This window comes from Ahaetulla prasina, chromosome 3 (genome assembly GCF_028640845.1).
Source record: "Ahaetulla prasina isolate Xishuangbanna chromosome 3, ASM2864084v1, whole genome shotgun sequence".
Classification (NCBI taxonomy): Eukaryota; Metazoa; Chordata; class Lepidosauria; order Squamata; family Colubridae; genus Ahaetulla; species Ahaetulla prasina.
Genome location: NC_080541.1, coordinates 171454855 through 171468494, shown reverse-complemented (window position 1 = coordinate 171468494; position 13640 = coordinate 171454855). Strand labels below are relative to the sequence as shown.

Sequence of the window (13640 nt, the reverse complement as noted above, 5' to 3'; positions counted from 1 at the left end):
ACTTAACTTCAAGAGAGACTTAGAAGTAATCATTACCGTAACCACAGGTTATATCTGAGAAGGCCAAAATGCTTATACAAACTATCGTTCACCACAAAAAGTGAACTACTCTCTCAGTCTCTAAGGAGTCAGTGCAGTTAAGGTGAATTCCCAACCCAGTCAGACATGGTGCTGAACTGATAGCAAGAAAGTCAATTAAAATTTAAGGACCTAGTATGGCACACAGGCAGCTTTGAACATTTAAAAGAAAAAAGCAGAGCCTGTTTACATGAACTCTGAGCACTCTCGACTTTATTTTTAGTTTGTACCATTTGTATAGAGTGCATTCAACATTAACCTGAATATATTTTTTAATGATTAAATACTGTGTTGTACCATCCCATCATCTGGAAACTTTAGATTTCGATGACAATCCCAAAATTGTGTTAATAATATCCTGGAGAAGACACTGATAGAATGCATTTAAAAGCAATGTTTATATCTTGTTATTTAAATATAATTGTATACTGATTTGCCTAATTAAATGGGCATCAAGGTTCAGAATAATTAAGAATTTCACAATACAAGGAATTAGTGGAAGAAACATGGTATCTATTACTGTGCAATAATCAGCCAAACCTCTAAAAGATATTTCCAAATTTACCTATTCCCCTTTGCCTATCAATACTAGTAAAATACGAGGCTCCATGTAAATAGAGATTGCCCCAGCTAAACACTATAGAAAACTGATAAGAAATTCAATGTGTATATGCTTACAATACTTAAATTTTAAAATAATGACTACATGCTTTATTTGAAACAGGGTTATTTGCCTCAAGGCCATAATTATAGAGGAAACAGCATATATGAAGCTAGAATATGCAAACAATAGCAAAGATAACTCATGTTATATCATTACAGTGTTAAGTTTATTTTCGTTTTAAGGAAACTGAAATGTGGATAAATGAACAAAGCTTATCTCAATATAGTGGCATTTCATTATTCAATAATGTCTTATTGTATTGTGTATCTTTATATTACACATGTATCTAGAGATACCATCATCAGTCTGGAGAACTGAATGTATTAACCTTATCAAACTGAGTTTGTTTTAGAACAGCAGGTGGAGAGAACATCTGACAGGGAGGGGTGTAAGGAACCCATAATGCTTTAGTTCTGCTAAGCTTTCTTTCTTTTCTTTTTTTCCTAAGAATTGCTTAGGAGAAACTTAGTAGAAAAAACCAAATGTAATTATGAGATGCATTGGGGAATTCATGCAATACTATACTAATAAAAGCCTGAGTTCCAAGCATGTTAATATACCTGCAATATTCACGCTGAATATGTTGAAGATGGGCAAGTTGAAGGAATTTGCAATATTCAATGCAAAACTTTGTCTGGAATAGTGTCAGTCTAGTTTTACAGTATATTTTGTTCTAAAAAGAAAAGATATCCATGATAAAACGATGCTTAATAGTAAGTGAAAGAACTAATATATACAAAGGGAAAGAATTTGTCAACATATTCACTGTGAAATGTAAAAAAATGCATAATTAACATTTTTGTCCATTCTTTCAAGCAAAACTGATTATTTCAGAAAATTTTAAAATATTACATTCTACTGATGTCAAAGTATCTGCTCAAAAATGCAATTATCTGCTTTTAAAAAGTATCAAAGAAGATACTCATTCTTTGAGCAATTAAAAAGCCTAACTCTAAAAACAATCACAATCTGACTGAAATAAAAGCAATAAGTTGTTTTCCATTACGTAATTACATTCTCTGCAAACACTCTTTAACAGATCACAATGTAGACTTCTTTAAAAGCAATCCTTCTCTTTGGGAATAATTTCTTCTTGCCTTGATATAACCCTTCAGTACTTTGATAAATCACTAAAAGACATTCTTCCCTTTTTCCTGTTAGTCATAAATATTGTGTTGCTGATAATTTTCCAGAAATTGGTGCAATCAGTTTTAACAGCCCAGCTTTTATCATTAAATTATAGGATGTTCTTCAATTTTAAAAGCATGAAGATCAACCTAAGCTTTCACTAAAATATAATAATTTTGGGTTTAACATTATTCAACATTATGCTAAAGTGTAAATTTTGATACAGAGCAGCTGATTCTTCTCCCATATTAAAATCCTTTAGATGTTTGTGAACCTACAGCAAGTCACAAGTTACAATTTTAAAACTTAAGCTTCTTTCCAATGGTAACAACAATATTTTTACACACTTTGGGGAAAAAATGTACCTAGCTAGCACACTACAAGTAGTCCTCAATTTACAACTATTTGTTTAGTGACCAGTTACAATGGCACTGAAAAAAATGACTCCTGACTCTTTTTCACACTTATGACGGTTGCAGAATCTCCATGGACACATGATCAAATTTAGGCTCTTGGCCACTGGCTGATATTCATGACAGTTGCAGTGTCCTAGAGTCATGTGATCACCTTTTGTGACCTTTTGACAAGTAAAATCAATTGGAAAACCAGATTCACTTAAATCTGTTACTAACTTAACAACTGTAGTGATTTACTTAACAACTGTGGCAAGAAGAGTCATAAAATGGGGCAAAACAACTGTCTTGCTTAAAAACAGAAATCTTGGACTCAATTGTGGTTGTGAATCAAGGACTACCTATATAAATAATCTGAATTCTTTCATGTTTATGTTGTTACATTAATGGATATTGTTTTATATGTGATATTCTGCTAAAGATTGTCAATTGAGTTTTGTTTTATTTTTTTGTGTAATTGATAGAAGATCGTATTTAAAATATTTATCTGCCATTAGACTGGGCACTACTGGAGGACCATTTTCCATCACTTCAGACTATACAAAACTGTCTTGAACAGCTAAAGGGTGCAAAACAAATCTAAGTTTTTTAGCTTCAGTGGAAATCTGCTCACTTGGAGATGGAAATAATCTTCTCCCTCCCCTCAAAAACTCAAAGGTTTTGTATATAGCTTGAATCTAGATGAAGAGATGGTGGTGAAATGAAAAAAAAGTGCATAAAATAAGAACAGTAATGCAATAAAAATATGAAAAAATTATTATAACTGTACAAATGAATCAGTTATAAATAAGATACAACAAAGCTAATAATTTGGATAATAATTTCTTGTCATAACTGAAGAAAGGATATTTGTTTTAAAAACATGGGTTATATTAACATGCACCAACTTCTTAGGCTTACCCAATGAATGAACTGCAGGATAGCTGAGGTTTCTGGCTCAGTTCTGCCTATGCTGACTTTATACTTCAGTGCCTGATAATTTCAGCAATGAGAAATCCCTGCTCTTGACAAACCACTTAATAAAAGAGAAATTCCACTTTTTAGACAAATCCAGTAGCAAAATTTGGATTATAATTTCATTTTTACTCCATCATATCAAAATGTAGATGAGTATCAAAAAAAGAAAAAGAAAAGAAAATCTCTCCTTTAGATAGCTGATCAGGAATAAGTCCAAAAATATATTCACAAAGGTTGTTCTCATCTAGTGTTATTCTCATTAGTGTTTGAAATGTCATTAAAACGTGCCTTTATCTCCATACCATGAAAAAATGAAATGGCATGGCTGTTATTAGGTATTCTGATTAGCAAAGTAAAAATCCTTCTTTTGGATATTATTACTAGCATTTAAAATAAATTTTGAATGTGAAGCATCCATATTCAGCAAAAAGTAAATGAATTACCACTGAAGCTTTCACTAGATTGAACTGCAGATGCCAGTATACTGAGCTACAGAAAACATGAGCTATTGCTGGTTGGCCTAGGACCCCGAGGGGGGTGCTCATCATTGGGGGTGCTCACCATGTCACAACATACAATATTGGCAGGTACTGCACAGCAGTGCTCAAGATTTGTTGGATGATGACTAATGATATAAACTAAACTTAATGAGTATCTTGCGTTCTCTGGAGTTTGATATAGTTTTCCACCTATTAACCTTTTATTTTGCCTTACACTTATCTAATGCTCCTACTCCTTCCTTTAGATTCTTTTAGACTCTTGTTCTTTATATATACTTTGTACAGCTTTTCATAATTTTTTTAGGCTCTTGATGATCTTCTATGCTTCTTAATTGACAGAACCAGACACTCACCCCCACTCCTGTGTGTGTGTGTGTGTGTGTGTGTGTGTGTAATGTTTAACCAGAAATTAAAAATGATTGGATGCAGTGAGTAGCTTTTTCAAGAATATTGCAGGTTTTTTTTTCTTAAAAATAGAAACATTTAAATTATTAAATATAACCCAAATATCACCAACTAATGCTATTTTTGCACTCCTAACATTACATATGCTGTTTCTCTTTAATGTTGGCATTAAGCTATAACTCAATGAAAATACAAGCAGCCATTATTTTCCATGTAGGTACTATAGAAGTGCAAGTATCTGTTTCCCATCCAACCTCAATGGAATTAAGGGGGGGGGGCATACATATTCCAGGAGCACCAAGTACTAATAGTGCTTAGACAGCTAATGCTTCTTTCCTCAGAAACCTCACTTACCTCAATAGAAATATGGCTGAATATTGCACAGTGCCCAATAGCAGGCTAAACTGGGAGAGCTTTGATGTGTAATATGTAACTGCTGAATCAAAACTGCTCTCCACAATTTTATCACATAAGCAAAACCTGGGGGAAAAATCATATGTTATACACATTTTATACTTGTTGTCATACTTCTTATTTGTATGGTGCTTCATATGGGTTTCCTTGTGGTATTCATTGAGCATTCTCAACCTCACATTAGACAAAAAGTGTGAATGCTATACCTATATATTTTTAAACAAGGTGGGTACAAAAGGTTATCCATTGAGTAGACTTTCTCAAACTATGGGTTGGAATTCCCTAGACTCTAGGGCCTAGAGGGACCACAAACAACTTCGAGGAGCTCAAACAGCAACATTCTCAAACCCATTCTGGGCTTTGTCTGCACCAGGCAGCCGAAATATTGAAAAGTATGGAAACTACTATGATATATACATTAACATTTCATTATTGAAACTAAGTACATGTAAGTACATGTATTTCCTGATCTAAACTTAATGAAATCTTTATTTTTATTCGTATAGGGGTCACATGCAATTATTTATCATTTTAGAGAGTCACAGTACTGCACTGTCTGAAAACCCTTGCTATAGACACAAAACTTTAAATGTATTCTAATAAGAAAATTGGAAGATATTTTGTAGGGATGCTTTCTTCAAACTCAGTGGATTTTGCTACTTTTTTAAACTACTATTTTAAAGAAAGTTCCCAGATGGTAAGATTAATATCACTCTGTACAAACTACTATTTAATCGACTATATGTGTTTCATACACACAAGAACACATACACACCATTTATAATGCACTTCTTTAACTGTGTGAGGTAGTTGGTTATCCCAACCAGTTGTAGAGAAATTAACTTGACACACAAATTCCATACAAACATTGTGCCCCGCAGGACTGCCTGAATATTTGACACACTTTATGTTCATGGAGAACTAGAGCATTCTCTGATATAACAGAGCTACTGCTTTATTCATTTTGTTACCCTTCCAAATTCAAACAAGTTCAAATAAAAATAAAGACATATGGTTCTTAAAATTGTTGCATAGGAATTGTAAGTATAAAAAAATGCTGTCCTAGTTATATTTCAGCTTGTCCACTATAAAAATATTTACCCCTGAAAATGAAATAACATCACTACAAGGAGTCTTGTTGCACAAGCTACTATAAAAACAAGTAATCATATTTTTAAAATAATCACACCAGTTTTAAAAATAATTCCAAATAACTCAGTTTTGCTAACCCAATATTTGTTCGTTTTAAACAAAATGAAAATAATGTCATAAGAATATAAAGGAGAAAGGTATAGACTGAAACATTTAGGACTCTTGGTTGTACAGTATTCACAACATTCCAATTCTAATCCAATATTTCAAGGTATTTTTGTAAGTCAAGTCCCATTGTATTTAATGGGACTTAATTTTCATTAAAGGTGCATAAGAATTGCAATCTGCATTTCTGTATGCTAAAGAATGGAAGAATCCCTGACATTCTGAAATGGATTTGCGGTAGAATAAAGCACATCCAAAATTAGAAAAAAAGAAACAACAAACCAACAAACAGGCTTCAATACCTTACAGTGTCTAAGTTCCATATCTTCATCCCCATAATCTGTAATTTCCCCTGTTTCTTCTAGGTGATTGAGAGAGAGCTTGGGGATTTTAATTTTCTTCTGCATCACACTGTTTTCAAGGTCTGTTTTATCTTCTGCAAATTTACATAAAAATATTTTTTCACATTTTTCAAACTGATTATTCAAATACTGTATGATTAAAGCCAGACCATTTAAAAAGTTCCCATGCTTGACTATATGCAGTGATAATAGTAATGCTCCAGAAACTTATCTTTTTCCAAAAATAGATGCGTTGCAGCCCTTACACAGAAATTTGAAGAATATTGTAAAAATATTAGGGCTTCCAGAGATTGTTAAGTACAAAGCCAAATCCAAACTTAAACACAATATTTTGCAGATGATGTTGGACCAGTTATACATTTTCCCTCAGTGCAACCTAATTCAGATTTAAGATCCAAAAATGGAGAAGAATACTCCTCATTCTAAAAATACTTTATGTATTTTGATGGTTCCCTACTTTATCATTTCTTACTCTTTCAAACAACAGTACAGCAGGTTGCTCAAATGTTTGGAGAGTCTGGGATTTTATTTTTTTCTGCAAATGTGGGGGAAAGCCTAACGTTAATCTTTATAAGCAAAAAGAGAAATGCCTCCATCCTTAATGCAGCAGCAGTACTGTACTAGCAAGACTACAGAAAATGTAGAGAGAAAGAATATATACTTTTTTCCTGCCAGAAATTATGTCAGCAAGAGAAAACTAGAATCCAGTTCAGATTCAGACTAGGTATTTTCCAAGCTTTTTAGAAGCCCAATTTAAAATTAAAGCCCTTTCATTATGTATAAATATTTCAGTGATTAGAATTTCTTCAATGTCTTGCAATACGTTGCTTTTTGTGTAATGTACCTATTTATATTTTTGTTAGTTCTGAGGATCACACTGAATTTTAACAAGTAATCAATTAATTAAAAGGACTTTCAGAAGTCCACAAGAATTAAATAGCAATCACTGTTAACTCTGCTACACAGAGCTACTAAAATTAAATACAGTTACTCTTTTTACCAAAAAGACGAGTCAAAATTAAATCCCAATATTCAGGTTTAGGAAGGCTTTTATAAAAGTAAAATTACTAAAGCCAATCACAGATGAACTGAGAGGTACAATAGGAGCAATAAGGCAGTATATTGTTCCAGGCACTAAAAGTAAATAACTTTCTGACTAAAGAAAAATTTATTGGGTTGATAATATAAATATTACTTGCTCTCCTATTTCAGCACAAATTTTTCCCCCTTCGTGTAATATATTGGCTAAGGAAAAAGCCAGGGAAAATGTATCTGCTTTTTGAGACAAAATGTATCCTTTTGACTTACTTAAGTACATTTTGTTCTTTCAGTTCAAAACATTTCAATTCGTCTACATTCTAGAGGGCAAGAAATTATACTCATCATGGTATCAGCTGATCTTTAGGAATTTTTTAATTGTGGTCAATTCTAAAGTATTGCTGAGTGACTCTGCTACTCCAAGGGTACACCTTATAAACCAAGTGCAATTTATAATGATAAATTGAGAATTAATTGCTTTAGAATACTTCAAAAAATATTAAATACCACTAGAACAAATGTATTGATAGATCTAGTTCCATGGGTGCCCCACCCAAATTTACCACTAATAATGCACAAAAGCCCCAAAAGAGACTATGAAATAGCCTAAATATGCCTGGAAATTTTCATTCCCGAAAATAAGGAGGAATGGAGTGATGAATTCTTGAACATTACTGTGCTATACCACAGCTTCCAGTTCAATTTATATTATATCATTGCAACTGGTTTCAAAATTTGGCCCAAATTATACAGGGAAATTATCTCAGAGTTGCCATTCTTTGCCACATGGAATTTTCAACAATCACAAAATAAAGAAAAATATTTAACATGGCATTTCTTTTTATAAGGAAAAATGAAGTACTTCCCCAAAAGCAGTCAGAAGCTGAAAAAAAAGTTGTGCAGGAAATGCAAGGGTGCAGAATTAGATTGACAAATCATGGCCATTTTCATCCTACTTTGGGAAGATGTTAAATGAAGGTGGCTCAAAGAACCTGAGGTGTGAATCTCTCTTTGGACTGGTCTATTGACAATTATATTCATCAAATGTATTCTGATTTTCTTAAATTTATTCTGCATTAAACAGAATCATCTACACTTTATTTATTATAATAACTTATAATGAAACTCAGTAGTGCAATAGTACATTTTGGATGGTTTTGGTTCCAATGTTTTTTTTACTCTGGCCTGAAAATGTAATATTACACGAAAAGTACATTTCTATCTTTGACCAAAAAGATGGGGAAATTATTTAATTATTTCACATAGTTTTCTAATAGAGCCTGTCATCTTCTTTAAATTGATGTACATGTTATTTTATACAGTTTGTATGAAAGAGGGCTTATGCTCCATTAACACTAATAAAGTTGAGCATGATTGCTCAACTATGTTCTATATTGCAAGTTTTAACAGTCCCTTTACAAAGATCCATTAATATTTTTTTTTGAAAAAGGTATTTATTTCAGAAGTGGTTTATGAAGAGAGATATACGTGTATCACTTCAAGTGGAAACGTCTCAGTTGACATTTGCTATTGATATAATGGCAATCAGATGTAATTAAAATGACTATTCCAACTATACTTGTAAGAATATTAATTACGTATCTTGTTGATTTTACTCTGACCTTGTAAGAAGATTCTGCTTAATACCACTTCAAATGCAAATATTAGAACAACAAAAAGACTTTTTAATTTCTCTCTCAATGCTGCTTTTTTAAATTAGAAAACAAGGATTTTTTCTTATATTGGAATTAATTCTTTGAAGCAAGAATGAAGAACCTGTGGCTTTTTATAGATGGATTATAATTCCCAGTACTTATTATTGAACATACTAGCCTGAGCTGTTAGAAGTTATACAGTAGTTCACCAGCATCTAGAGATTCTTCTCCTTACTTTGAAAGGAATTCATTGACTCTGGAATTTTTAAAGTATATAATGTTTCTACATGTAATTATGGGGTTCTTTTCTGTGCTGTTGGTTTCTGTTCTGAGTGTCACTATTTCATTTTATTGAATGATTCAATTAATTGATTTATTGCCCATAATCAAATAGATTGAATCCAATTTGATAAAAGGAAACAAAACTACATTTTATACACATTTAGATTCCTTTATCAGATACATACATATATGGAGCATTACAAAAAATATGAGAGCTATGCATATTTTTAAAATGCATTTCTGACTATCTTTGTGCATGTCTCAAAATCTACTTCAGAGGGTTTCTCCACCGATTATAAAGCATATTTGCAGAACATACAAAACAGTAATGGTAGGAGAAGAAAAATTATTCAACCAACAGCTTCTGTTTCCCTGGGAAACATATTCATTTGGTGGCAACCTACTTGATTCTGTGAAAACATAAAGTCAGAAAACTGGGTTTGAGAAATACAACAAAAGACTGAATGGTAAATTAACTTAAGACTTTAAATCAGTATTTCTAAAGCTATGTAAATTAAGAGTTTTATTAATATATTCTGACAGCTTTACAATGATGAAGGAAACATACTTTTAAATAAAGTGTGTTTCAATTATATTTATTATTAACTGTCTGATCTCCTTCAAACTCTACTTTAAACAAATTGTACCAAAGCATATATGGGGTACATGTTTCAAGGGGGCGGGGGGCGGGAGAGGATGCAGTAATGAAAAAAAATGCAACTTACTGAGCTCTAAAGAATATGAAACCCACTATTTACTTAATCGTTGAAAAAGGCTCAGTTTTTAAAGTTTCCTACCTATTTTCCAAAACAGTTTACATAGGAACACCCTTATTTAATCCTCACAACAACAATCTCTTCAGTAGAGTGGTCTCAAAAAGATGATCCAAACCTATCCATTTCCAAAACTGAGAGCAGACATAAAGTTAATCTCTCTAGTTTTAATCCAACACCATTACACTAAGTTTCATTCTTCAAATGAAGAATGTTAGTATTTTAACATTTTAGTAGCATAAGAATTATGATCTATCAATAGCAATTACAATTTTTGTGTGACTAAAGTTACTCAAATTTGTAAAAATCTGCTAATAAATATACTATATTAAATAATCACTGCAATGTGGAAGTCATTTAAAGAGAAGCTTGTCTTTCTGAGAAAAATATTTGGAACATATCAGCAGCTGCATCTTTTAAAGCTTGGTGAAGCCACTTCAAAATCCCTTTTTTAAGTTTTAGTATAAACACAGAAAAGTAGGAAATGGCCTTGAACTAGCAATATGGGTCTTAAGAAATATGATGTTTTGATGCCTTAAGCCAGGGATGTCAATCTCATGGCGTCACAGCGGTCATGTTACATATCGGACTTTTTTTTCCCCTTCACTAAACTGGGCGTAGTCGTGGCCAGCATGTTACGCATCCGGCCTGTGGGCCGGGAGTTTGACAGCCGTGCTCTAAGCAATAGTTTTGGAGAGGTGGTTTATTAAGTTAACTTAGCATGGTTTTACGGCCCTAATCTACACCTGTATAAAGTAATATACAAACTGCTGGGTGTTTAATCACAATAATTATCAGGGATCCCTGCATTTTAGCTCCAGTGACTATGGCTAACTTTGAATTCACTTAGTATAATTTTCAAGAGTTGATATTGCATATATTCTTGATTAATATCAATCCATTCCATTAATTCAAGAAGTAGAACACTTGGTTAAATGTAAAAATATAAAATGTATTAAAAATAAGTTGAACTGTTTGATTTTTATCATATTTCTAGTTATATTTTAAAGTAATGAAACTAGCATTTAAAGTCTTTCAAAATATTTAAGTCATACTAAAGATTTGAACAGCTCACAAGTTAGAAGGCTTTATGCATATGTATGTAGTTTATAACTGGATGCTTGAAGCTATTTAACACATTTCTTAGCCACAAAGTTGACAGCAAGCTGAAGCTAACTAATTCTACAAAAAATGTAACATTTTACCAACTTTTCCCTCACATTTTTAGAAGTATGCTAAATAAAAGATTAACTATCATCCTCATTTATCTATCACAGAATTATGATCATATATATTTCCCCCAACTCATCTTCAAATCATTATTCCTTGTCACTGGTTGACTAGGTGTCCTTATAAACAAGGTCTTAGTTGCACATAATTTAAGCCTTACTGTTTTAATGGATTTCAAATTCAAGCCAAACATTAGCTATTTGCAAAGGCAAATAAAGCAACCCCTTTTTATCCAACATCAGAAATTTGCAAGAATTCACCTGACATAAGAGCCATCTGGAAAGTATTACACGGAGTAATTGCCACATACATTATCCACTCAATACCCTTCTAACTTCATAAGCAAGAGATCGAGAGTAGCAATGAACAGTGTATGAACAGGTTTATCCTGGACAATCTCTGATATAACCTATATGTGCATAAAATGAGCCAAATACTGATCAAGGGTACTCTATTTATCAAACAATTTGAGCCTATTACAGGTAATCCTTGACTTGCAACCACAATTGAGCCCCAAATTTATGTTATTAAGCAGGACATTTGTTAAGTGACTTTTGCTCCATTTTACGACCTTTCTTGCCATAGTTGTTAGGTGAATCACTGTAGTTAAGTTAGTTGCAGAATTGTTAAGTGAATGTGGCTTCCCCATTGGTTTTGTCAAGAGGTCACAAAAAGTGATCAGATGACTCCGGGACGCTGCAACCATGATAAATATGAACCAATTGCCAAACATCCAAATTTTGATCACATGACCATGGGGATGCTGCAACAGTTACAAGTGTGAAAAATGGTCATAAGTCACTTTTTTCAGTGCCATTGTAACTTCAAACTGTCACTAAACAAATGGATGTAAGTTGAGGACGGCCTGTATTTCTGGGAACCATTAGGTTCAAAGCAAGTTAGGATCTGGTACATCTTGACAAATCTACCCAGTCTGCAGAAATCGGGTGACATCATAATCCCACCAATAAAAGTTGCTTTGAAATATGCTTAGAGACAGAGTTCATAACTTGTGGGGATGAATACATTGTAATATGAACTAGGGTTTAGTATAGATGCAGACTCAGACAATACAGTTTATTCTAATTTCAGTGCTATATTTATTAGATTTCTAGCTGTCAGAACTATAAGTTTGAATTCCACATCCTCTGTAGAAGCAGGGGAACAAACATATGGATCTACCTAATTCGGCATTGTTGGCACTGACTAGAGGCATCTCTTCAAGTTTCCAAGCAGGAATTTTTCCAACCCTAAAGTTCTTAATGATTGAATCTCAGGCATTCTACATTCAAAACATAGTCATCACTGGGCAATGACTTATTTAATATATGTATCTTAGAAGGAGAGGTCATGATTGTATGTATAAATGCATATTCTATTTCTGAGAAGCTTATTTTGTTTATGGTGAGACTTGCCTAACAACCATGTCTATTTGTGGGGTTGGGCCTTCCTTATAAATGGACAAGAATAGGGCTATATTATTTATAACATATTCTAGAATTTTATGAGAAGAAATATGTTTTATTTTATTGGGTAAATTTTATTTTGCAATGATAGCCAATATATATATTTACTGTAACTTTGTTAAAGTTATCAAAACTAACATTACAGTAATGATCTTATTACAAAACGAAGAAAAGTATTTGCTATTGAATCTTACTAGGATCTTTTTTCAGCATCTTATTAATTGTAAAGAATCCTTTTCTGCATTTAGATTTCCAGTATTTTTACACAGTGTGTAGTATTCACATTAAATAATGGTTACTATGTGTTAAGTACAGAGCTCACCATCAATATTTTTAAGAAAATAGAGAAGTAGTTTTGCTTTTCTTTCAATAGTTAAAATAAAATCAGAGTGTAATCTAAAAGTCCATTTGGGACAATCAAACAAATGGGAAAGGGGATTCTTTTATATTTGAATTTAGAATTCATTCCCAAAATGAAATGAATTTAGAATTCATTTTCAAAATGATGAACAGCGGTGATGAACAATAATTTAGATCATTTTCCGAAAGAACTACATTCATAGATATAGCATAAGTTACGATAGCAATGTAAAGCCACAATGTTAAAATGGAATACGTCTTTAAATAACACTTATATATAAGGTCATACTGCAGAGACTGACTTTCATGACTTGCTTTATGGTTAAGTGGAAACATTTCACTCCTTATAGTGGGAATAAAAACTACATCTTTGGACAGCCCCAAGCAGGGCTTTTCTTGTGCTCAATGTCCCTCTTTTTTGTGGCAGCCACATCCCACCCTAACTTATTCTGCCAGACCACCTGACTCTTCCTATAAATGCTGAGGCACACCACCCACCCGAATTAAGCCAAGTTCTTCCTGAGAATTCTGTTCTCGATTTCTTTACTCCTTTTATTTATTTATTTATTTTAAAATAAACCTCCCACCTTTACAGTCATTGAAGGAAGGCCACGCCAGCGTTCAACGCCGCCCCCCCCTCCCCCGGACAACCTAGTGG

At 32.8% G+C, this 13640-nt stretch overlaps 2 protein-coding genes across 13 annotated transcripts in view; both read right to left on the bottom strand.

Moving 5' to 3' along the window:
• AGBL4 (AGBL carboxypeptidase 4) overlaps nucleotides 1-13640 on the bottom strand; it is a 950336-nt gene that overhangs the window by 416545 nt on the left and 520151 nt on the right. The gene's annotated exons all lie outside the window — the stretch shown is intronic.
• BEND5 (BEN domain containing 5) overlaps nucleotides 1-13640 on the bottom strand; it is a 30982-nt gene that overhangs the window by 16178 nt on the left and 1164 nt on the right. For 2 of the 12 annotated variants that reach the window (XM_058175450.1, XM_058175451.1), the window contains exon 2: nucleotides 6119-6252. The exons of 1 other annotated variant lie outside the window; for it this stretch is intronic. In XM_058175450.1, coding sequence (XP_058031433.1) covers nucleotides 6119-6252 — 134 coding nt within the window. Of the gene's footprint in view, nucleotides 1-1302; nucleotides 1416-3183; nucleotides 3299-4499; nucleotides 4626-6118; nucleotides 6257-13640 lie in introns of those variants that run through there. 9 more of the 12 variants (XM_058175453.1, XM_058175456.1, XM_058175455.1 and 6 more) reach the window with 9 other exon arrangements.